Source organism: Grus americana, chromosome 7 (assembly GCF_028858705.1).
Source record: "Grus americana isolate bGruAme1 chromosome 7, bGruAme1.mat, whole genome shotgun sequence".
Taxonomy (NCBI): domain Eukaryota; kingdom Metazoa; phylum Chordata; class Aves; order Gruiformes; family Gruidae; genus Grus; species Grus americana.
The window spans coordinates 34,016,250-34,042,966 of record NC_072858.1 but is presented as its reverse complement, the minus strand read 5'-3'; the positions used below and the strand labels follow the sequence as shown (position 1 = coordinate 34,042,966).

General features: G+C 39.6%; 1 protein-coding gene across 13 annotated transcripts in view; it reads left to right on the top strand.

Moving 5' to 3' along the window:
• RHOBTB1 (Rho related BTB domain containing 1) overlaps positions 1-26,717 on the top strand; it is a 140,383-nt gene that overhangs the window by 17,876 nt on the left and 95,790 nt on the right. For 10 of the 13 annotated variants that reach the window (XR_008577941.1, XR_008577940.1, XR_008577942.1 and 7 more), the window contains 3 exons: positions 12,515-12,716; positions 13,078-13,181; positions 26,050-26,235. Coding sequence is in view for 7 of the 13 variants with exons in the window: in XM_054832588.1 (XP_054688563.1) it covers positions 12,525-12,716; positions 13,078-13,181; positions 26,050-26,235 (482 nt within the window). In the remaining 6 variants the exon portion in view is untranslated. Of the gene's footprint in view, positions 1-1,005; positions 1,200-12,514; positions 12,717-13,077; positions 13,182-21,883; positions 22,597-26,049; positions 26,236-26,717 lie in introns of those variants that run through there. The other 3 variants (XM_054832585.1, XM_054832590.1, XM_054832589.1) reach the window with 3 other exon arrangements.

Here is a 26,717-nt window from a genome sequence, read left to right as displayed (position 1 = left end):
AGTTGGGTGCTGTTAACCTGCTAGTGGTACTGTTAACTGTTATTGGAAGTGATGTTTTTAAAACAACTTTATAACATGATTTAAAAAAAAAAAAAAAACCAACCCAAACAAAACAATTGTATTATTGCTACAAGACTGTGCAATGTGTGAGTCCAGGTTGGTGTAAGAGAGTATTTCCTTTCCAACAGTCACAACAATGTCAGAAAAGTTCCCTTACATGCAGCAGTTGTGCCCGTGCCCCTCACTGGTTAGTTACATTATTGTCGATGTCAAGTGGTAAATAGAAGAGCTGGAGAGCAGTGTTTTAGCAGGGAGCCAGGTCGGAATTGTGAGTGCTTTTCCCAGTTACAGACAGGGCCTTGAGCCATCTTCACTGATTAGAGAACTTCAAGTCTAGATTGTCAACTTAAGAGAAGGAGTTTGTGGTTCAATTGTGCATGTCTGTTTTACATGAAGGGTTCAAATATTAGTGGAAATGGAAAGAAGTAATTTCAAAACATAACAGCAGCACATGCACTAGGAAATTGTGCACCCAGTTTAGGGGGTTACCCAGGGAGACCTTCAAAACCTTTGCATTGTTTATGCATACACAATATTTATAGAGTGTGTGTATATAGAGGGGGTGTGTGTGTTCATTTGGTTTTGACTAGTTTCGTGTCCAACGTTTTCCCGCGCCGAGGCCGTGGCAGAAAGTCCCCCCAGTGCCGGGATAGAGGAGGGGGGAAGGGGGATGGGCTGCCCCCGCTGGCGGTTGCGGCTGCCCGCTCTCTGCGCTGCCGGCAGGCGCCGGGAGACGGGCCGGGCCGAGACGGCGGGCGCGGCTCCAGCCGCCGCCCCTTTACGCGCGGCCCCGGTTTCATGAATGAATCCAATCGCCGCGCTAAAAATAGAACGCGGGGCTGCAGACGTCACAATGCGCGCGGCACCCGCCGGCCCTGCCGCCGCCCGGCCGCCCGAGTCAGCGCCGCGGGGCGGGCCGGGGCGGGCGAGGAGCCCGCCGCGGGGCCGGGCGGGTAGAGCAGCGCCGGCGGCATGCTGCCTCCCTGCCAAGTCGGGCTGGCTCCCGGCGCTGTCCCGCCGCCGTAAGGAGCAGCGGGAAGGGGGCGCGGCGGCGACTGCCACCCCCCTCCCGTCCCGCCGGGGCCGGGGGGCCAGCCCCGCTGCGTGCACGCCGGCTGCCGGGCATCCCGCCCTCCCGGGTAGGTCCCGCGTCGCCCGGGCGCGATCGTGCTCCGACCTGCCGACGCAGCCCCAACGGTTGCGTGTGCGGGGCCGGGTCGGGCTGGCAGCCAGCGGCCTCGCAGGGCGCGGGTGGCGGCGGCCTGCGCGTCCCGTCTCCCCGCAGGTGTGCTCCCGCCTCGCCGGGAGAGAGGGGGGGGAGGCATCCTCTCCTCCCCGAGGACAGAGAGGGCTGAGTCCTAGATGAAGCAGATCAGTCTGGCTTCCTCCTTCAGCGAGGCCACAAGGTGCAAGGCAAAAATAGAGGCGTACGATGTGTACGGGAAGCAGAAATCTCCTGGCGCTTGGTACTTCTGAGTGTAGTCATCTACTAAAACCTGAAGGATTTCTCTTTCTCTGTCTTTTTTTCCCCCCTTCCTTCCCCTGCTGTGTCTGTGGAGTCTGTTGTGGGTTGCTGTGACAACAACAGGAGGCTGCTATGGTGTCTTGTAGCACACAGATTGTCAGGTGTCTGTGTCGGGACCTGTCTGGGGGCCATAGAAAGGGGCTGTAGAGACAAACTAGTAGACTTTAATTTGTTAAGTCAACCTTTAGTGGGTATTGTGGCATCCAACATCTAGAGCAAAGAGAAATCAGTCACTGGACAGCTGGCTAGTTGGAGAGCTCCGAGTTGCCTTCTATTGGTCAAGGCTTCTGAAGGCAGCACTATACCTTGTTTAAAAAATGATAATAATAAAAGAAAGCCCTTGAAGCTCTGCATATGGTCACAGCAAGAACAAGGAAGTGATGCCAGAATATTCTCAATGACTTTGTTCATCCTCAGTTTGTGTACTATTTCAGGACACACAGCTGACTCAAAGCCAAATGTTCAGCTTGAGCTGTAATAGAAGCTGAGGTGGAAATTACTTTGTTCATTGTGCTCGAGGGGAGTTCTTAAGCTGCCAGTCTTTCTTTCTAGGCAAAAATAAAGCATGTGGGGAGAAAAACACCGCTGTTAAGACTACATTAAAGAGTTGCCATATGACTGCTCAGTGTAAGTAGCAATTGAATGGCACATATCTACATACAGGCTGTATTTCAGTATTGAGAATCACAGTACATGGAAACAGGACAGCTTCATTTCTTTTCAATATTTTTCTGAGGTCCTCTCCCATTAGGTTATGCTTTGCTTTTATATGTACATTGGATTTGTATGCCTGATTCTATGTCTCAGGTATGCAATATATCTATATACTATTAACAAGAAAAAAAAACCAACCCACCCCAACCCTGGGTGAGTTCAGTATTTGTACTAGGATTCTTTATCTAAGTGACATAATACTTAAGGACCATAAGATCTGGGGCAGGCTCAGATGCGTAGAAGTATTTTTATCCAAGGCGAAATAAACATCAATTTTAGCTCTGGGGAGCTTTCTAAAACTCCTGCCCTTTTAAAACTCCAAGCTTCACAAATACTGTAGAGCATTAGGCTGAGAGGAAGAGCTGATCACTTGATCAGTAAATCCCGATGTTTGATTCTTTGCTAATACATTTTGTTCACTGGAAAAATGCTTAAGTCCTGCATCCAGATGTTGCCCTGTGCTGAAGGAGATGAAAGGACAGAGAAGCCTTGAATTTGGAGAAGCAAAGGAGCAACAGGTGTTTGACATGCTCCTCCCTTGCTCCTGTCTATCCTGCCAGGAGACTACACAAATATTGTAGAAGGAAGTATGTACTTGGGAGGGGGAGAAAGGAAAGGCTGCACAGTCCTTGCTGCATACAGCAGACCTGCAGAGCAGATCATAGCAAGACTAGTGAGACTGGTGTGAATGTACCCTTGGATCATTGATTGGATTTCCATAAAAGAGCTCAAAATCTTGTGCTGAAGGAGTGAATGGTGGCATGGTGCGTGAAGTACAATAGGTGCAGCCTGCAGTACATGGTGGTAGCTGGGCCCTTTGTTAATAGGGATAGTATGGATTCCCTTGGCTTCCCATCCAACACTATTCTACTTTTCTGTTTTCCTCTCTTTTCTGTCTGACATGAAAGACACAAGATGGCAATTTCTCTCTTCTTTTTTAAATTTTTTTTTCTTTGCAAATGAGTCTCTGCATGGCACTAGACATTACAAGTAAACTACATGTATACTTGCCTCCTGCACAATTCAGTTAATGTCTCTGGATTTGTGTTTGAGACATAAATGCAGAACTCGACCCAAGATCTGAAAGTAGCATTTATCTGAAGTCTGCTGTCCTGAAGTATTTACCATTCTAGTCAGTGTTTAGGTCTTGGGGGGGGGCGGGGGGCGGGTTACCTGCTGTCATAATGAGGTGTCACTCTCCTTGTATAGTTTCCTTATAGCAATCACATGTGGGAGTGAATAAAATCACAAATAGTATCTTTCTAACATCACTGATTAACAAGAGGAGAATGCATGAGAAATGTCACATAAAGTTCAAGAAACAAGAGCCTGATTCTGTCTTTTGGAAGGAAAACAAGCACAGAAAGTGGATTCAACAGCTCTCCGTGCTAGAAGGTCACCAGCATCTCTGGAATATTTTTCTTTGTTTGTAGCTCCAGCAAAACTTGATAAATATTTTCCCCACAGAAATGTGCAAAAGTTGGGAGAATGCCTTGTTCGGTGATTATTGGTTTTTTCCCTTCTGTCCTGTTGCAAACACTGCTCAGAATAATGTCCTTATCAAACAAAGCATACAGTGTCAACATCTGTCTTTATAAATGGTAAAATCAGTAACAACCTATGTTGCAGTATCAGTAGTTTAATGCTGTACAAGCTTCTGATGCTTTTAATTACATAAAAGTAAAATCAAGGGTTTAATGTAGTTTATTACCATGAAAACCAGTAGTGTTGAATCAGGCTTTTCCAGTGATCCTTCTCCCTTTAATCTTGAGTTATATATGTTATCCCAGATACTTTTGAGCATCACAGTCACTAAGGATTCAGCTGCAGCTTTGCCCCAATTATGTTGATCCAAATAACAAACCAGGAGCCAGAGCATCTGATGCTCTATCCTCATTAGTGGGTCGTGTGATGCAGTAGCAGGGGATGAAAAAGTTGGTGCTGAGGACCCAGTGTTGACGCTGCACACAATTCAGGGGCAAAGGGTGTTACTTCAGATTACCTTTAATCTGATCCTGTGGACTGAACGCTTGCTCATTAGTAGTGGGGGCCACATTTTTTACTTCAGATTCATCTGAAAGGAGTTCAGTTTGTGAACTCTGTGGCCACACCTGATGTGAAACAAAGCATAGTAAGTGGTAATGTCTGGGGTATTTGCTTCAAAAATATATTCTTGATCTGAACTAAAATGCTAATAGAGGTGCACCCTTAATCTGCTCTTGCAGTGTAATCTTTTATTGCAGAAGGAGGACTAATCTAGGGACTTGGTGCACAATGGCATTTTATGGGTGGCTGTTTTATGAAGTACCAGCTGTTTGGTGATAGTTATCACCATCAATGGGTATTGTCTGCTCTTCAATTACTTTGGTTCTCAGCCACTTTTATTAATGTTGGCCACAGTTAATTTCAGTTCGTGATGATATGCCAGATTATAACCCACAGCAATGCCAGATCTTGGTCAGTGCCTAGTCACCTGTGTCTGCTATGGTCACCTCTAGTAAATGGAAAGACCAGTCAGCTGTAGCCAGGTGTATCCAGAATCCTAACAAAACGCATCTGCAAAGCCAAAGCGTGAGCCTTAAATCAGTCATGTACCAGCTATGGTTATTTCCCTCTTTCCAGGGGTGGGTCCACTGTGGACACCCTTCCTTACGTCTCTCTGCACAGCAAGAAAGAAGAAAAAAAAGGATGCACTAGGCACCGTCCTGTGTTGTGGCCTGTTCTTGAGGTAGACTCTGAAGAATTGCTGAAGGGAAGGGTGGCAGTGTTGCAGGCTCTCCCACCATACAGAAGACACTTATCCCAGATTCTTGCACACAAGGTTCTGAAACAGTTAAATGTCCTTCACCTGCTGTATGGATTAATTTCTAGAGAGGTGATCTCATCACAAAGGATATCACAAGGTATGTCAGGTCAAAAAAATATGTAAGCTGATCAATGTAATCAGCTTGTTGATCTCTGCCCTTCATGTCTTCCAGAACTATGTCACAAAATGGACACAGTTCAATTCTACTACTGAGCTTTGCATTTGGATCTCTATTTGGTCTGATAGACTGTGAGTGTGTATAACACAAAGACAGGTCCTTGTGGATTGCACATTTTCAGGAGGCTCAAGAGAATCAGTTACTGTACCTAAAATTGGATGTTTTCATACCCAGCTATTGAGCTTCAGGGCAGTCTGTTCTATACAGTAATGTGGGAAGAATTTGTATTTTGCTGGTATCTCTGATTTTTGGTCATCTAAGGAAGCGCTCATTCTTACTGATCAAAAGGTGGTGTGTCATCACAGAAGTACGTCAGGTTTGAGGAAGGGTCCTAATAACTAGCCTTTAGAAACAAACAAATCTGGAGTCAAGCATGCTGAGAAAGAGCAGACTGACAGGCTTCTGATATTACAAGCCATGAATAATTATTCCCTGTCTGTACAGTTTCTACAAAGGTTGTGGTGGTGATTTGACTGAGAAGTTTTCTAGGTAAACATCTGTTCTGTCTTCACCTTTATATCTTCCTTAGAGGCTGCTCCTTTCATTTCTGTGTGTGGCTATGGTCAATTTTTTACTCCCTTTTAAACTTGAAGGATAGAGCAGGGATTATGGCAGCTGAATGGAAGCTTCTGAGAACTTCTTTCTTCCAGCAGGTAATACAAAGTAAGGGGTAGCATCCAGGATTAAATCTGATGCTTGTTGGCCAAAAGCTGTCATGAAAGAAGCTGGTTCAGGCAAGCCAAGTGGAGTCTGTCATGATGACAACCTCAGTAGTTACCTTCTCCAGCTGTATCAAATTTTAGCAGCATTCTGTGGGATTTATTTCTTTGTTGATACTGCCCCTAAGTTGAAAAAACCTCAACAATCCCAGAACAGCTGACAAAGGGTTAGAACCAGGTGCTGCCTCTGTGGAAAATAAAGGTCCTCCTGCTAACCTGCACTGTCCTTTTGTGGGCAGCAACAGCCAGGATTATCTCATTTATCACCTCATGCAGTGAAGCAACATTTCAGTCAGCTACCCTTCTCTTTCTACCCATGGTAGATGTGAGGGTCTGATGTTTCAGATCAGGTTAACCTTATAATATAATGGCTTTTCTCCATTCCCAAGCTTTGGCTGTATCTGTTGTCGTCTTCTGTCGATGGGCCGGGTAGGGTGAGTAGTTGATAAATCCCAGAGTTAATCTTGATGTTTTTTTCCTCCCATGTCAGTCTCTTCCTTTTCAGTCTTTCCATGTAAGCTGCCAGAACTTTAAGTAATGGCAACAGGCAATGCATTTTCATCCTGGATGAGAATCCAGCCTGATATGCATTATGCCCATCTTTGTCCCCTGATGACCTAGTGATCTGATCCTACCTTGAGTCTTATTACCCTTTGTCACCAACTGGTTCTTTGATGCTGACAAGGAATAGTTTTTATTTTTAAAGCAATTTCCCAATTGACCCTGCTGCACTTTAATAAAATACTAATATTAATTTATACCTTGTGAAGAATGTTTTGTCATGGTCTTTCAACAGCTGGTATAGTTTATCTGTTACTTGATACCATGTTGTGATTTTTTTTTTCACAAATATACTTGGTGGGGCCCTAAATTCATTGATTAAATTGAGCCAAACCACAAAACAGCCTTTTGGCCCCTATCCTTTTCCCAAATCAGAGCTTTCTGAATTCTATGCTCTTGCACAAATGAACAGTAAGTCCCCTTGCTTTTTTCCCTGGCATATATGTGCTAATCCATAAAGATTCTGAAACAACACATGGCAGGTTATACCTTGAGAATGAGTATTTCACGAGCTTGTTCTGGCTCATGTGTTCTTTGGTCCTTGCCAGAGTGCTGGTGCCTTGGGATTCTGCAGTGTAGGGTAGTGACTTCAGTGCCTCAAGAACTTGGCATTTTGCATCTCTTTTTCCAGTTTCCATGGCTGCAAGCAGTAATTTTGTAACTTGAGGATGGAGGTAAGAGCATTGTATAGTCTTGTAAATTTTTTTATACTCTTTTTGATAAGTTATTGAGTAATGGCTCTCTGAAGGAGTCACTCCAGAGCTACTCAAAAATATGTCTCCAGATAGATTGACATATGGAGTGCCTACAAATGCTCTTTCATATGTTTTCAAAAGAATGTGTGTTTCAGGGATAAGTGGTGATGGTATTACTACTTTACTGGTGGCCTGAGTTTTTCAATTCATTCCCACTCACACCATTCATATTAAATGGTGGTAGATTTTGGTGTCTCTTTCCGTTAGATTCCTTTAATAATTGTGACATTCTACTTGTGGTTAGTCACCTGTTTGAAGGACTTCTTGGTTTGCATGTTTGGTCAGATTACTTGAGACGGGTTGGAATTATTAATTTTTTTTTCCATGGAATAACTTAAAGAAAAACTTTACTGAGCAGGCAAGGTTCTTACATGCTGTCACTCTGAACCTTCAGCTGAAGAGTTTGCTCTTAATACAAGAGCTGAGTAATGTGCTTGCTTGTTTTCATGCTGGGAGCTGCTACGTCAGTCTTATTGGACGTGTTTAAGTACTGAGCTAAGAAGTAAATGCCTGCAGGATCACACCATAATCACTGATTAATGTAGACATTCTTAGTGATTTGTTTGTGGTCTTTTGCTGAAGAGAAAAAGGTTGATAATTAGCTACTGCTCTTTGAAAAAATCTTGAGTGTGTTTTGTAAGTGCTAAGTGATGATTTAAAATATCTGGAAATTTCAAAATGGGCAGTTAGCTGCATAGGCAGTAAGATCCATAGGAGCGGATTCCTGATCCTGCACAGGGAGCTTACTGTTGGGTTTGGATCTTCATCCACTTTCTTTCTAGCAGAGAAAAATGCAATTATAGCTTTAAATATATTAAACTGCAATCTTAAGACAAGCCAAGTTTATGGTTAGGAGATGGTTATCTTTTGTATATAAATACACCTACATTAATACATAGAGACATTGTGTGCATCTATTGTGTTTAATCAGTGTACCAGCGGACTAGATAATTAAGTGATATGCTTTATCTACAGATCTTTTGGAAAAATTCTCTAGAAAGGCAATGTTTCATTACTGAGGCTGACTAGCCAGAAGGACCTGCATGCTATGGCAACCACAACTGTTTTTAGTGATAATAATAACAACTCATTCAGCAATGAGGAAAAACTAAACAAAAAACCAAGCACCCTACAGCAATTTGAGGTGAAGCAACAGAGAAAGGAATCAGTGATTGTAACCATCTGCAAGCTATGGTTCAGAACAGTAACCTTATACTTCTTTGGAAATAAATCAGCTTTATTTGGAATAGGTTTTTTCTGCTAATCAAGTGAATTAATTAAATGGCTTTATCTTAGATCTTGAGTCTACTCACATCTCCTGATTTTTGGCTGCCTCTGTCTCCTCTTCATCTGCAAACAATCACAGGTGACAATGTAAAAATAGAAACATCCTAAGAGATTTTTGAGATCCTGTGTTATTCTTGCATGTATCTTTTTTTCATTTCCATCCATCTGCTCATCTCTCTTTAGAACTGGATTAAGCAGCTGAATCTTTTTTTGGGAACAGCCATATTTGATCAGGTCTTTCACCTAGTAGGTTTCTTGCTGCTCCTCGTTTGATGGCCTTTCTGTCTTTCTCTGACTTTTTTGACAGCGTCCTCTCTGGGACTGGTCACACTTCCAGTAACTTTCCTCTTACTCTACCCTATTTTGTTTTGTTGGTAAACTAAACTATTGCAGGTTGTAGGTTGGTTTCAGCAAGTTTTTCATTGATCTTGGAATTTTATGCTGTTTTTTAATTAAGCTTTATATATGCTGGTTTGCTCTTGTCTAACCAGTTTTGTTTCAGTTCCAGCTGGTCTTCCCAGATATTACCAGACTTTCAGAGCTCAAATCTAGATTATTTTTTTTTAAGTTTTGTAAATGGATGTTTAGTGTTTTTAATCAGTGTGATTATATAATAGGTTTAGCACAAGCTTAACCTAGAGGCTACCTTAAAAAAACCTGACCATGGCTGTATTTTTAAGATCTTGTACATATTCCTGGCTTTAATCATTCCAGTAGCCAGAAGGTTTCTGGCTACATTTATAAGCATTTAATCCACCCGTTTTGTTAATGTTTATACTATAATTTGTTGTTAGCATCTGTTTTTATTTGAGGTGTCTAAATATCTGTCCAGGCTTCTGTCTGTCAGTCTCTTCAGGAGCTATTTCTGTTTTAATCCCTTTCTGAAAACTAGTGAACAATATTAAAAAGATCTGCATTTTTAATACATAGATACTCTATATATACAGGAGTGGATTTAAGAACTTTCCTTAACATAGTCACAAAGCTCTAGTTTTGTTTTTATTCTGTTTATTTTAATCACTGTCCTGTGCAGTATTGAGTCACGCTAAAAATACTTTCATTAGACTGCCGTTGATCTACAACAGGGCATTTGGGCATGCTGTATCTGAGTTCTGTGATAACTTTAAATTAGTAAGTGTATCAGAAATTTTAAAAAATAATACTTTTAAAATTTTATTTTCATGTGTTCCTTTTCTAGGATTCTCAAATAATTGCATTGATTTCTCTAGTTACTTCTATTTAGATTCACCTATTAATTTTAAACTCACTTTGTTATCCTCTTGAAATTTTTTCAAGATTCCAGTCGCTGTACTTAATACATATTTTGTGACTGACTGAAGTGCATTTTTGCAGAACTACCATTTAAGAACTTTTGAAGAATTTTACAATCAGATTGTTATATCAAACCTCAGCTAATCTGCGTAACAGCATTTTAATGGAATATTGAGTTGGAAGAAAAATTGTTTTGACATCTCTCTGCTTGATAGTTTAAAACCAACCAGACACACTGGCTAGCCACCCTCCTTCGTTTTGTTTTCCAGCCTTCTAAACATTTCCACATTCCGTCTGTGATGTCTAGCCCATGCATGAATAAAATATGAAGTAATTTAATACCACATATTATGTCAGGGGGTTGCTGTTTATTCTCAGACTTGAAGCTTTTTTAGATCACATACTGAAACCTCTTGAGTTTTTGCTACTCATTCAGAGCTGTGGTGTACAAATACATCTCATTCTCTGTAATGTGCAAAAAAATTTCTGTTTTTGTACTTTTATCTATATGATGACTGTATTCTTGGAAAGGATGTGGCAGAATAAAGAGGAGCTAGCTCTCTTTTCTCTTCTTGTATGTGGACTCATGGAGATGGTACAGAGCCCATGGGCCATCCCAGGTACCAGCCTCATGGGAGCTTGCATCCAACAAGCAGCTGTGGTTGGATTGCAAACAGGTAACTGGAAGTTTCTGTAGTCCTTGACCTCAAGACTAGTAACCTTTCTGGATGCAGGTTACAACTCAGAAGAAGGGATGAAGGCAATATCTTAACAGCTTTGTTTCCTTATCAGCTAAAATCTCTATGCCAACATAGCAGGTTGGTATTACAAGGCCATTAAGGTTTACATGTAGTAGATATTGTGCATGTATGTTTGAAGCCATGTTATTTGCTCTACATTTGGCAGATTGCAAAGCTCTAGTTGTGCAGCCATGTTTTTGTGCCAGGATGAAGAGTTTTTGGGCCAATGTTTCAGTCTGGTGTAGGACAACTCTCTAACATGTATTCTTACATGCTAGTCTGTGCTGTAGCATTTCCAGAAGCATTCAATGTCTGTGAAAACACATCAGTGTGACACAGTAGTGGCATAAACTCATTCTTGCACCTTGCTGTCCATGCGGTCCCTAACTCCTCCTGTCCACGCGTAAGTAAAGATTATAACTGTACCTTAGCCACTATAGCTATTAGCATGCAGTTCATGCTCAAAATTTTAAATAAATGGGTGTTTAGTTCTAACACTGACTTTTGTTTCTTGGTTTACATCACTGAAAGATGCAGTTAAAATTAGCGTTTGGCTAGTAATTACTAAACATGCTTTTTCTTAAATCAGAACATAGTGCCTCTGACAGTGAAAAATGGACACCAAACCAGCTTGTATCTATTATTTTAAATATCCCGACAGTTAATATATATTCTACATTTATGTGCGAATGAGATGTGAATCTTTAAAAAGGTATTAAAACAAGCCATTTGGTTTCTTTTCTGTAGTGCTTTCGTCTCAGGAAAAAGGACACTGTCACTCCAGATGATGACCTGTGTTTTGTCAATTAAATTGCTGTGGGTTTCCTTACTGAAATAATTACTAGGCAAGCCTTCCTGAATGTGTTTGTGCCTTGCATTTTCCCTTTTCTTCCTCCTTGATTCCAATTCCCTGGCAGAGACCACATTGCTCAGCAGACTACTAGACATGAGAAGACCAAAATCAGATATATCAAACTGATCCCATGTTCCTTTATATGAAAATCCCACATTCCTTTATATGAAAATGACAGACTGTAGTAAACATGCAGGAGTTTGTTTTAGTTTTTCAAATATCCATTTTTTCCAGCGTACATTCGCATCCAGACATTTGTTCAATATGTTGCTGTAGAATACTTAAGTAAATATTTTTGATAATAACTTTCCATGAGGATAGTATTGTCAAAAGTCTCCTTCTCTTCAATTTCCATTGTCATGTGAAAAAGAATTTGCAGATATAGATGAGTATATTTGCAAGTTCCTGCTGAGCTGTTTGGTTTCGTTTCAGTCCATGATCTGTACAAACTTCTCCTTGGAAAATTAAGAGTGTGTGATACATGCAGGATATAATGGGAGTTGTGGTTTGTAGAGAACTGGGTCTCTGGAGTCATCTTACAAGTCAGTTTTATTGTGTGCATGGAACTAAAACCATCTGTGTGACTTGCTGTTAGTAATATTGTTTGGACAACCCTAAATCAAATCCTGAATGGGCAAGATTACAGAAGGCAAGTTTATACTGGAATCCTTCAGGTTAAACCCACTGATGTCCAGTCTTTTCTCCTTCTTGGCATAAAAAGTATTAGCAAGAGGTAAGTTTGTGCTAGTTGTCCTTGTTTCACCGAGATCTATCTTCTGCAAACAGGCTTGTGTTTACAGAAACCAAAGTGAAAATAGCATGTGAACAGTATAAACCAACTGTGGTTAAAATAGCTGTGCATTTGCATAACTGTGTGGTATTTAAAGGAACGGCTAGCTTGCTTTGGTACAGTTTACTACAAGCTTTTACTGAAGAGTTATTCCTCTTCGGGCATCTCTCAAGAAGTGGAAATAGAAGGCTCTGGTTCAAAATAGCATTGATTTTGCACAGCAGTAGAAAACGAGTTTAACTGTCTTGTTACAGTTTTTGATAAATGGACACTGACATGGACTACGAAAGACCCAACGTTGAAACTATCAAGTGTGTGGTGGTTGGAGATAATGCAGTGGGAAAGACTCGTCTAATTTGTGCAAGAGCGTGCAATACAACCTTGACTCAGTATCAGCTGCTGGCAACCCATGTACCAACTGTCTGGGCCATTGATCAGTACCGTGTCTGCCAAGAGGTAAGGACTGCAGGTGTACAAAGTAAGGAGCACATGCTGTGAGGTTGTACTATTATTTACTGGCAAGCCTTGCTTTGTCAGGCTGCAGCAATGAGCTCACAAGTATTTTATGCCCGGTCTCTACTGCAGCAGTGGCCTGATACTCAATCTCCCTGAGTTTCTCATTCCAAAGTAACTTTTTTTTTATCAAACCTATTTTTAGGAAGATGTATATTCTTCCTGTTTTATAAAATACTGCATTTGCTGAAAACTGTATGTGATGGACTCTTGGTCTAGTATGCTTTGGACCTTCTTATGGGGCGAATTAGAAATGTACTTGTTTGATGGAGGGAAAGAGAATGTTATGTATGTTCTCTTCTAGGTTCTTGAACGCTCAAGAGATGTTGTGGATGAAGTGAGTGTTTCTCTCAGGCTGTGGGATACGTTTGGGGACCACCACAAAGACAGGCGCTTTGCTTATGGAAGGTAAATTGATTCAAGCAAAATTTTAAGTAATACTTGTAGTAAAATTTTAGGACAGAAAAAAATTGCAAATCTTAATTTTGAAAAGCAAGGACTTAAAAACAATCAAGGGTATTCATATTCCTGCCTACTGCAAAGAGGATTATCTGCTGCAAGGATTAAAAAGATATAAATATTTAAAAAGCAGCATAGTTTTACTATGCTACATTTCCTTGAACAGCCTGGTAAGCTCTGTCAACAACTGTTGTCCTATTTCAAATTTTAAAGAACATTCCCCAAAATAAGATTGTAGTTTTACAAAATTGAACATCAGCATTCCCTGACTGTATAAGGAGTGTACAATATAATTGCCTAATATGCAACTAACTAGGAGAGATGTTGGGAAACATCACTCCTACTCAATGAAGTATTTATTTTATTAAAACCTGTGATGTTGAATGGGCAGCTAACCTCTTGAGAGCAGAGACAATTGCATGAAAAGTGAGGCTGTTCTGTATTTTCTTAATTAAAGCTGCGGAAAGGAAAGGCTTTTCTTCTATAAATATCAAGTGACTGCTAGTGAATCGATTAACCCTGGAAATTAAAAAAAAAATTAAAAATGAATGTAATCCAGATTTTTCTAGCATGTATAATATAACTTCAGCATAGTTTCAACAAGGACTGAAGCCAATGATAGTCTTTCTGTTGTGTTTAATGGTAATTAGATCTGGCCTTGTGTCAGTACAGACAGCAGAACAGCTGAGTAACAGGCATTTGAATACACATATAATGAGAACAGATTACCTGTATTGGGCAAATACTGAGCTTAAGATGGGTTTTGGACAGATGTTTTCATAACTGACATTTGGGCAAGGTCTCAGTCCTCACATGTTTTTTCGCCTTCTTGAACTTTTTCATATCCTTTTCATATTTGCTTCAGTCACTGCAGATGATCAAACTTCCATAGACAGATACTTTTTTTTTTCCAGCTTTGTACAATGTCTGTCCCAGATTTGGATTCCCAGTTTCCAAAATGTGCTGTCTTACTGTTTTCCTTCTCTCTGTGCTACCTGATGAAACAAGTGATTTTGAAGGATGACTGTCATTTTTATTCTCCTGGAGAGGGTTCTGCTGGTTGAATCCACCAGTTAAATTTTCACACTGTCAAACTCTGTACAGCAGTTTGTACAAACTGTCCTTTGTATACAGCACTGTTTTAGTTGTGTTTTCAGAGTCATGAATTGCCTTGAACTTTGTGTCAGGAGCTAAAGTAGCAGCACATTTAGACAACACAACCTGTACTATTTGTAAATAAACTTTGTGAGTGAGGAAAGTTACTGACTTTAAGGTAATAGTGACCTTAATATTCAGTGCTACTTGAGTATGTGGATAGGTATTGTTTTACCATTTGCAGCATATGGAGCCTACTTTGATAAATATGGATGTAACTTAACATTTCCACTAACTGTTCCTCTTTGATGTGGCCTCCTGATATTCTGCAACAGATACTGTGTCACTGAGAAGATTACTAGAGATTAGGAGAACAAAATCAGGCATGTTCTGAACTCTGATCCCACGTTTACGGACAGGATGGGAGAGGGGGGGAAACAATATACTTAGATTCTAATCCTACAGACACCAAGGAGGATGTGAATAACTTGAGATCTCATGGGATTAAGCATATGAACACAGTGATTCATTTGTGATGTTAGTAAAACTGAACCTGTGTAGAATCAGGCTTGCTATAACCTCATCAACTTAAAAAGGCTATTCTGGAAACCTGCTGTTCTGTTAGTGGTTTTTCTGCAAGTCTGTTAATGCAGAAAGAAACTGCAAACTCTAAAGAAACTATATTATAAATAGAATTTCAATTGTAAAATTTCCTAATTATAAGCACTGATTAGGTACTTAATTGTTTTAATGTTCCATTTAAAACCAACTGTTTAGTATTTTATCTATGTCAGCATTTTAAAAAGAGATTTCCAACATTGAATGTTCACATTTATAGGATTGGATTTTAAATCACCTCTGTACATTGAAATACAGTCTACTCATAGCTGAGTCAAATTTCGCAGTACAGTGAGAGGTGTATTATATGCCAAACTGCTCAAGGCTACACCTCCAAGTGTCCCATGTTTCTGATTGTCTGAAGGATCATAGAATAATATAACCCTTTGGTTCCCTTCAAAATTTGTTATGCATATGCCCCTTGTGCAGGGGAAGGCTTGTTTCATCCAAGACCTCTAATTGTCCTAAACTTGCTGTAACACGAACCAGCAGGTCATTAATTCACCTGCTGCTCATTGGAAAAGATTGTTCCATACAGTTTTACAAAATGTTACATAAACAGGTTATGCTATAGATGATAGGGTGAACAGTTAATAGGACTTGCAGCAAAGATAAATCCTTCTTAATTCTTTGGTTTTCACAGATAGAAGCATGAAAGGACAATGACAAAAGGAATGTGTTTTCCACTATTTTTGTGTGACACAAAGAGAGAAACGTATTTGAATGCCACTGAGGATGGAATAGTTAATGTTTCTACTGCCATCCTTTAAAATGGGAATATGGAAAGTGAGCTCCAGCTTGCATTCTGCTATGTGCCATTTAGTTTAATAATCACAGTCCTCCGGGAGCTTTGGAAAACTGTTTCTGACAGTTTGAGGGAGGGAGGGAGATGTGCCTGGAGGGACTTGTGGAAATATTTGCTGCGGTTTTATAGCATGACATGGGTTTTTTTCCTTAAACTAGAGTGTGTGCTTTAGTTTTGGAAGCACTGTGTGATGCCAAACAGTCAGTTGTTGATATTGTCCCACAGGATTTCATTTGATGCAAAATCACTCCAAAATGTAAAATGACAATGTCTTTGTTATGATTAATGTATTGATTTCCAGCTCCTAGTGACCTCTCTGTTTAATAACAATCTAGTCTCAGTGTTATTGTGTTCTCAAAACCTGCAAATAAGGTGGGAACTTCATATAAAGCTCAAGTTGTTGTTATGTACCAGTTTCCCTGTGAGGCACAAAATTGTGTGTGTAAAGAGATGAAAACATCTTCATTTACATTTCAACTTGCCAGGATTAACTATCTTCTATCTTCCTGTCCAATCTGGTTTTGAATGAGTGTCAACATGTCATTGTGTTAACTAATTCTAAAAGCAGAATGGGAAAAAGACTGGCTTGCACTTTTTTTTTGTTTTACATCCTTTTCTTTTTTATTTTTTTTCAGGTAAACATGTTTGACTACAATTTGATTAATATCCTATATATTCTAGTTTGTTATACGTGCAGCTCTAGTATGTATGAACATGAGCACAAATCTGCAAAGAGTTAATTTAGTCCCAATCAAATATTTATTCTCAATACCATGGATGTGGTTTGTCAGCTAATTCAGCCAGGATGATTTATTTACTTGCAACTTAAATATGAGCTGTAGACCAAACAAAATCTGTTCTACAACATGGACAGAAAACAGCTTTTTCCTCGTGACTTACCAATATGAATGAGCCTTGCTGTGAGACTGCTGACAGAGCCTCTTACAAAATATGGTTAGAGTATTTCCCCTGTTGTGAATGGATTTTTATAAGCCTTGTGGGTATTGTATGCACACAGAGGAATGCATGCATTCATCTTTTTCTGTGTGATTACAATTCCCTTAACCAGTTACTTCAATGTAATTGAATCCATAGAAGTATACCTTTTGAACACTGCTGAAAAGGGTCCATGAGAATAGGGGTTTATCACTGATATTTGAAGACTTCCACTGATCTCTTTAGGGTTGTTTTGTTTTCTGTTTCTTTTTCTTAAAGGACAATGGTGATGATATTTCTATAAAAACAAAACCCAAGTAGCTTTGATGTAAAATGGTATTTGCATTCAGCAAATTAGGGGGAGGTGGGCATCTTCGCAGAGTTACTCAGTTTGCATTTAGTTAGATCAGTGCCCTCTGTCACTCGTTGTCCATGCCTAAGCCGAGAATACGCCCCAAGCTCCTTACCTTTCTTCAGAGAACGTCAAAGGTTTCAGAAGTGCTTTGAATGAAAGCCCACACTTTTTCCTGCAGTCTTGCCATCCTTGGTTTTATGTGACAATAATTCCCCACCTTCCACACGCCTTACAAGCCATTTACTGGTGGGTTGGAGGGGATCATCAGAGATGTGTTTTCACAGCAATAGCATTTAACAGATACAAGATAGTCTTTTGCTTTGTTAGCAAAGGGCCAGCTGATGGAGAATCCAGTTGTTTTTGGATGTCGCTAACCTTGGCTGCATCCTTTTGCTATGATTTGCTGCCACAAAAAGTGATATGCAGTATCTTTGAATCGTCTTCAAATACCAGAATTTCAGAGCTTCCCCATCTACTTTACAGTGGTTTATAAGCTATTCAGGTTCTTCATCAAGCAATCCTGAAGAACTTCTGTAAAAAACTTTTTTTTTTTCATATTTCTTATGATTTTTTTCTCTTTTGAGTTTGACTCAGGCCAGCCTCAAGAAACACTAGAATAAGCAGAGAGGTTCACAGAGAGATAGCATTCTTAAGTAGGTTTATTCCAGTGTGGTGTCTGTATGCATTAGTTTTTTCTTCTTTCGTCATTAACATTTGAGGCTTTTTCACTCAGACAATGGGAAAGTATATGCTTTATATACTTAAACTAGTCAAATTAATGCAGATCTACTACTTTCTTCTCTGTACCGTGGTTCCATATTGTGAGTAGAAAGAGGTTGGAATGGAATTGCTGTTAGGAATCCTTCCTTTTTTAAAAAGGTACATGCCAAATGACTGTTGGTGGGGTCTGAGGCTCAACTTGACATGTATGTAATCTATCTATAATAGAGACACCTGTAATGTTTTAAGCCTTCCTTGACTGTGGTGAAAAAGTTTCTATCAAATGTTATTTGTGGTATTACATAATTTTCCATTTTTCCTTGGTCTCCTAAGTCAGTGGCTGAGTGGCTGGGTGGAAAGAAGGCATTTGGGCTCTGTCCTAAAAGACTGCAAAGCAACATCAAAATCTTTTGGAAACTAAACCTTGGAAGTGACTTTCCATCAAAATCTTGATCTTAGCACCTATTCACAAAGAAATAATTCACTAGGTGGATTTCTTGAGCTGTTTTCTACTCCAAGGGTCTCAGGATCTCAGTCTAGATTTCCTCATATGTATGTCAGAATATGGAAACCACTCTGCACAACCAGATGTAACTGTTTTAAACTGAGTTCTTATCAATTTCTTTGTGACATCAACTTGCCAGTTAAAATTTGACTTTTTTTTTTTTTTTTAAAAGAAAAAAAGAGGAGGAGGCTGGTTTTGGTGATAGCCCAAAGCAAGCGAAAAATATGAAAGTCCATATTTTTCTCCCCCAAAAAAGAGATGCATCTAGCATCTGTTAATGCTCAGTTTTCAAGTCTTCTGTGACTTCTGAAGTCACTCTCATACAGGATGCAAATTAGACCCTATCATTCTTTCATCTTCTCTGGATTTTTACCTCCATTTTTATCTTGCCCCTGGCTTCCTCTCTGTGTTCGTCCGTATTATAAGGAATCATGCTTTTACTGAATTTTGGGACCTGGCTTTGGATCTTCCTTTTACTTTTTTCTTTTTTTCTTTTCCATCCCTACCTTGAAATAATTTTATTCTTCTAAACATGTTGCTTCAAATGATGTTTTAACTAAATCTTTTCTTCTTTTAAACTTAATGTTTTTCTGATTGATCATTGGTTCATGGGTTTTTTTGGAGAATGGGGCCAGGAGTAAGGAAAGGGTTCATTTCTTCTTTTATTTATTCTTATGCAGTATCTTTGAAGGTTAATTGGTTCTGTGTAGAGAGATAGCATGTACTTCTCATCTCTAAGCTGCCTCCTTACAATAACAGAAATAAGCTTGAAAAGCCCACCTTTCCCTATGTTTCTGGTTTCTCCATTGTTTTGTGAATTTATTTCTCATTAATTTATTTCAAGTCAGCTGATATGTCTTACAAAAGCATTTTTAGTTGTATTCTTATCAGTCCCTTTGTATGATATTGTGAGTTTTGGTGTTTGCCTTGGGTTGATCAGATATGTTCCAGCAAGCCCTGTACCTTCTCTTCCTCTATCATTTTCTTTCATCCTTCTCCACTGATTTGGTGTTCAGGCTTTGTGTCTTACTTCTATAAACCCCAACTTTGCATATGATACACAGAATATTTCAGTATTTCAGCGTCAATTAACTGGCTCTAGAATTCTATTTATCATCGAATTTTTGTTCCTGCGTTAGAAATGCAGTAATTGTGATCTCTGCTCCAGGGAAAGAAAAAAGGCACGTAGTGGCATGTTATGGTGGATGTGTATACGGCAAACATACCTGATTCCAAAGAGAATTTCACTGAGTCTACTGGCAAAATTTGGCCCAGAATCATGCTAGGATACCTTGCAGGCAGCCTGTTTCAACTGCAAAGTTCTATTTAGCACTAAGATGGAATTTTTATATGCAAATGCTGAACCATAACTATGGGTGAATTTACTTCTTATAGCCAGCAATGAAATGAACCAAATTCCAAGACTGTGTAAGCAGTCCTTTAAGTTAAAAATAAAACTGTTTTCCTGTTGTTACATTGTTCCACGTGATGCCATTCTTTTTAGAACTATTGCTGGTCAGGCATGTGTACAATGAGAGTCGCTCTTACAGGTTTCTGCAATGGAAAATGAGATTTTTTAATCATTCTTTGTGATACAAAAACATTTTTTTGTCATTCTCTGTAAATGCACCACTGTTTTCCCATGAGTACCTCAAAGGAAATAGAACAGATTTTAAAATACTTAACATTTCAGAATGATGTATTGTTTGTAAGGAATGTATGGGAAAGCTCTTTCCACTTTTGAAGCACAGTCTTGAAATATGCAATTTTCTTAAAGGTAGCTTTTTCTTTTTCTTACTGTTGTTTCCTACTAAAAATGACATTACAGAAGTTTTAGAAATAGATCTGCATGCTACTCACCACAAAATCTGAATATATTTCAGGGCATTTTGACAGTTTCGCACATTACACCAGTACTTAAGAAGCTTCACTACTATCGGTAAAGTATAGAACTAATTGATTCTCCTGCTCACGTCCAGGGCACTGCATGGTCTTGCCCTGCCTTACCTGGATGTCTTCAGTTCTTCACATGCCAGGCACTCCCTGCATTTTAGTTTTCCTAGCCTCCCATCTGTTTTGAGTGTATGCATATAAGTCCTGTGTCTTCAGGTCATTTTGTTATGCTCACCCGTCACTTAATGAATTTCTTCTCATTTCATGTGATGGCTGCAAATGCATTTACTAAAAACTGAGTCCACTTAAAACATTATCAGCCTTGCTTATCTGCACAATTTTTCTTTCAGCTCAGTGAGATGCATGCATGAAAAATGTTGTATAACTGAGTGAATCTCTCTCTTCAAAATGTATCTGGATTAACATGGAGATGTAGCAGGGTTTTGTTCAGCCACAAATGAGAGTCTCAATTTCATTCTTAGATGGCCTTTTACCGCCTGAACGTACTGTGTTTGGAACTTGGGAGCTGGTACTTGCACTCAGGCTGCTGCTCTGCACAATCTTTTCTTTCAGGTGGTTGAAGGACTCTGCAGGTGGACACTAGAGACAGCTCTTGTCAAATTTGGGTCTCAGTCAGATAAGTTCAGCAGTCTCTGAGGAACCTTGGGAAAATTACGGGAAGCGTGTAGAGAAAAAAAATGAGGACAGAAGGAGTAAAAGCAAAGCAAAAATTTTTATTGATAAATAAATGTCTAAGGATTAACTGTTCTGGTAAAGTCAATAGAGTCTAACAATTTGGATGAACCTCTACCAAATTGTTTGCTCTGTAAAATTCTAATAGACTCCCTTACTTCAACCTTGCTTCTGAGAGACAGCTGATATCTAAAAATAGGGAAAAATAAAGACTGTAGCAGGAGAAATCTACCGGTTCGCCCCCCAAGTCTATTAATGCAAATTTAACTCTTGGATCTCGTTTAAGTTTTTTTGAAACAAAATATGTACTTTTGAGCTGTCCTCTAGAAAGAAGAGAACGTAGCACAGCAGTACAGTTCAATCTTCCTCCTTTTCCTCTTTCCCCACCCCCTGCATTGATTTCCAGATCAGAGAAATCTCCTCTTTGCATTCTGTGTTCCTCACAGCTTTATTTCTTCCCCTTTTCAAACCCAGCAGTATTATTCCATGACTATATGGCAAATGATGCCCCTTACACATGAGCAGCAATTCTTGCATGCAGCAGTTTTACCCAGTAACCTGTAAATTATAAACTAGAGGGAACAACTTCTTCCTAGGTAATGCAGTGTGTACACTTCAGAAGGCAGCCTGTTTCTGCACCACAGTTTATAACTCTAGATTCAGACTAGGAAACATTGAACTTTTAAACACACTTGCATGCAATATATGAGATACCATTTGATCTTGCTGTTTCCTTGAAGTTCTGTCTAAAATATGAGTATTAAGGAAGATGGAAAATATGTAGCAATTTCTCATTGAGAGATGGATCAGCAATGTGGTGCATAGGTACATCTGCAGTACAGCTCGTTACACCAGCTCTGGAACACACATAGCATGTAAGTAGATGCGTCTTTCAAAATCTCAGTCCCAAACCAATGGAGTGCTCTGTTACACAAAACAGCTGTAGTTAGAAAACATTAACTTATCTGGTGCTTCTAGCAGCTCCATCAGAAAGGCTTGTTACATAGAAAAAGCAGTATATTAGCTCCCCCACCTCACAGGTTTCTGATTGTAGTGATTGCAGAGTAACTTCCAGATGGTTACAGCAGTTACCTGTAGCTTGACTACTGCTGAAGCCCAAGGTTGATAATTTAAGTTGTCTTGTCTTTGTCAGTGCTATACTGCTTGCTTGTCGGCAGTGACTTGGGCTGCTCTGTGTACATCTGATAGAGTTCCTAACTCACACACTAGGAGCTCACAGGATGGCAGCACCCCATGTGCTGATTCCTGTCAGAGATTTGGTTGTCTAGAGAGTTTCTTCTCATTCTCTGAAATCTAAAAAGGGGTAGTTGCTTCCATCAAAAATTCTTCTTATCCAAGTTTGGGAAAATATCACTGAATGCATTGAAGTAATACCTATGTTAGGTAGATGGGTTGCTTCTCGGAATGGTGGTAAGGTTCTTTCTTTGCCCACAGAATTCTCCTATAGACAGGCCATAACTATGTTTAAATGAAGCTGGGCTGACTTTAGATGTGTGTGTTTTGCATTAAGAATTACTTCTGTGACTCCAAGGGGAGTGTCTGAAGTGCTCTTACGCTGCTCTTACGCTTTAATGTGAGACTCCAACGCAGGAGCCAGGTCAGCCAGGAAGTGACAAACATGCGAGTGGTGGTTGATTTGCCTGCAGCTGAGAGAATCTCTTCCCCTTTTCCACCTGCTGAGTCCCACAAGTCTACATTGTGTTCTCCCCTGTTTGGAGACCCAGTGAGTAGAAAGAAACCTGTTTTCTTACATTGGTGATGCGGAGTGTTTCACTGGTAGTTGATCATACGCTAGAGCAAATCACACAGAAGTTATGAGTTTTGGTTATACTTAAGTATGTTCAGATGTTTCAAATAATATGAGTAGATGATTCACAATTTCTTCTGATAAACCTATGAAAAGCAGAATGTAAGAATAAATCAGTTGTTTCCAACATGTATCGCTGAATGTCCTCTGTATCCAACACAATACAATGTGTTGGATAGCAAAGCTACTGTTTCTCTTTGCTGAGTTATTTGTAATACTTATCTTTGTTTCTTGTGATACTTCAGTATCAAACATCAGTATATGCAGCAAGTGTAATCATATGCTTTTGTTGTATTTAACAAAGGTGGATGCACACAGCGCCTTATCTATTGCCCGTCTCAACTGGATGGTGCTCTAGGAGGAATGTGATGGAAAAGTTCTAAAGCACTTTTGGTATTCAAGTCTATGGAAATGTTTCTTGAATCAATCCTGAATTTTACTGGGAGATGGTTATGAAATTTCTTTTTAGAAAGAAGCAGCTTGTATTTGTGAATATATTGCTGCAGAGAGAAAGAAGAAAGCAGAAGTGAACCTGATTCATCCTTTCCTGTTCTCTAAGTAACCAAACTGCACAAAAATGGCAATAAATTTGTTTAGTTTTTTCTTAAATCCTACCCTTTTATGTTCCCTGAGAATATTAAAATAGCATTGGTAAATTTTTAATGTTTGGGAAATATTAATGCATTATTTTAACCCGACAGGTTCTGGCTTTTATGAATAAATGTCAAACCAAACTTCATATCGAGGCATTAGCAAGTTGTAAATGTGCCTTTGACATTAAAAGGAATTGTAGGTATTTTAATTAAAGTTTCCAAAGGACAGTTTTCCCCAAATGTTCACAGTATTATTTAGACAGTTAATCTTCCTCATATATTACTGTCTCCAGTTTGTACTAATAGTGCAAATCATGCTTATGAGTTGAATGAAAACTTAATTTATTATGGTAAGGTGGATGTATTTTGTGAAGTAGCAGACCCAGCTGTAGTGCTGGTTCAGCCTGTGAACTCTGTCACTACCCAGTGATTTCCCATCCGTCTTGTTTATGGCACAGGGCCGTTTATTTCTCCCTGTTCAGTACAGAACTCTCAGGATATTCATTTTATAGGGAAGTCCAGGTTTTAACACAGGATAAATAATATGCAAATCACATTTTTTTTACCTCTTTATTCTGTTTTTAACTTCATTCGTAAGGCAGTAAGATGGAAATGTCCCATAAATGCAATGCTATGTGTGCTGTGAGTTATGGGTAAAGAAACCAGCTTTTGCCAGCTCAGTTTTTCGGTCGCTCAGGGAAGGTCAGAGGTGATGAGTTGCTCAAGAACCACAGGCCTCTGGCAAAAACATGAGACTCCCTTGGCATGGGCTGTAACACATGTAGGGCTGTGCTGGGGCCAGTCTGCTGGGTAGTCTGGACCTGTCCTGTCCAATGAAACAGATAATCACTGGCTCTTCTCAGGAGCCCAGATCTGTGGCCAGCCCAGCATCGGTCAGCAGCAGTGCCGCAGGGGAGCTGTTGTCACCTCCTGCCTGTGAAGTCCTGCTGGAGCTCTGTTTCCTTTTAGTTTTCTGAGAGATGTCTTGTGGGCTGTAGAGTCAGGAGGTTTGGATACTCGTGACTGCAATTACTTGGCTTAGGTATTAATTTCTGAAAGACGCAAGACAGGCTGTCTCTCTAAGATGCTTAGTTATAGTTAGGACCAGCCAGACAGCCAACGCTTGCCTCTCCGGCAGCCCAGATGATCTTGAATTAAAAAACAATTGACCAGATTAGAATGTGTAACACAATATTATTTTTTTAATCTTAGCCGTACATTGATTTCTCCTTTCTGGGAGCTAAGCAAATGTCTGCTGGGGCTTAGGTTTTACTCTTATGTGACCTTGAATAGAGCAAGTTTGAGTTTAGAGGGTGTTTGCTTCAGTTGTGTAGAAGACCAGTGTGTTAGCTGCTTACCACTTTGCTATTTAGTAGATAATTTCCCAGTTCAAAAAGGCCTTGTTTCTAGATATGACAGATGTGTTGCAGTTTATATAAGATACAAACCTGGAGCAGGAGCATTTCTCTTGCATTAAATTTATGCTCACAGCAGTACTTGTATGCAGCTATCTTTAGAAACAGTCTTGCTGGATGTATCTGTGCCCTCAGTGAAATGTAGAAAGCAGCAGTACTGAGGAGGTATTTCATTATTTAAAAGGTGAATGTTAAGATTCACTACTGCTGCTCTATACATTACACAAACTGCAGACACAACACATTTGTGCTAAATTGAAGAATAATAGAAGCGAGACAGACATGGTATTGCTGAGCTTATCCTGCTGACAATTCTGTAGCAATAACTTGCCTCCTCAAAATGTCCCTTCCCCTCAATTTTTCTTGAGTTTCAGTTCAACTTTTTTTCTTCTTTTCTTTTTTTTCCCATGAGAGACCCAAGAGCTCAAGAACTGCTTTGTAACATCCCATCCCAGTTTATAAATAATGAAATCGCCCCAAGTTAGGAATGCCCTGAGACAAGTATTCAAGCATTTCTCTGCCTTAGGGTGCTAGCTCTGACAAGAATTAGATAGTGGTTTAGTGGATGAGCTGTCAACCTTAATCCTCATACTTACAGTTTATAAAGCAATTTTATTTAGCAAAGTACTTCTTGTTTTCTTAAAACCTTTAAAAGCCTGCAAATATTGTCATGCTTACTCTGATTTAAGACACTGTCCTATTCTACACTTTACTGACCTTACTTTCATCGTCATGTTTGTTTTTGCTTGTATTGTAGAAGTGGTCATTCAGCAGTTATTTGCCCTTCTAACAAGTTATTTATTAAAGATGTTAGAGAATTGCTGTGCAAAGTGCATTGCAAAGGAGACCACCTCAGTATCTCAAACAGTGCAATAATGTTTTTTTTCCCTGACAAGCTCAGAAGTGATCAGTGTCTGCTGGTGTGGCTGTACAGAAGTCTTGCATAACTCCTTTCTTATTCCTAAGCACCAATGATCTTTGAATTGCAATTTAGGTGTCCAGTCAACAGAATTATTTCTTGAGCAATGACAGCCTGTGAATAACTGTAGTGTAAAAGCAGAGAATGGCAAGCCCTACCTCTCTTCTTAGGGCTCTGTTCATACGTGCAGGGACCATCTCTTGGCATAGAGGGGCAGTGCTTCCTACATATGTGGATTTGTGCTCCCATGCTTTTGTGGTGCAGTGTGTAGCTTCTATCAAACCTCTGCACAAACAACACGTAGTCTGACATCTGGGTGTCAATGCATTTTTCAAAGTGTAGAGTGGAGTAGCTTTAAGTTGGAGTGATGAAAATAGGTGAAGCTGCAGCAAAAAGCATGTTTGTTGGCTTTTAATTGCGTATTTTCTTGTTGCTTTTCTAGGTCTGATGTAGTTGTTCTGTGCTTTTCAATTGCTAATCCTAATTCCCTGAATCATGTGAAAACGATGTGGTATCAAGAAATCAAGCACTTCTGTCCTCGCACACCTGTCATTCTGGTGGGCTGCCAACTAGATCTCCGCTATGCAGATCTTGAGGCTGTTAACAGAGCCAGACGGCCTTTGGCAAGGTAAAGTTTAAACAAAAATAAGAATTAAAAAAATTCACCTTGGTAATCAGGTACAGTACTTTCAAAAGAGAAACGACAGAGCCTAGTTTCATTTTTTTTGTAAAATAGGAATATATGTGCTTTGTGTTTTTTAATTCTGTTGTCTGAGTTGGTTACTTCTTTAACACATGCACTTATTATATGTTTCCCACAATATTTTTGCACATTGGACATCTAAACTTGTTTGGATGCCTGAACACAACTATAATATAGAGATAATGATTACTGGAGGTTTTCATACGTGTCTTTCTCCATTTGAACATGTGTATCATGTTCTACCCTGTCACTACTATCAGGTACTGTTTTAAACTGACAGATTCTACTCAAGATTTCTTAATTCTCAATTATTTTTTTGTAAATGTAATCCTAGATCATGGCAGAAAAAAATTGCAAATTAAATTTTTTTAAGTTCTGAAATTAAAAGAGAGTTGAGGGTCATTCTG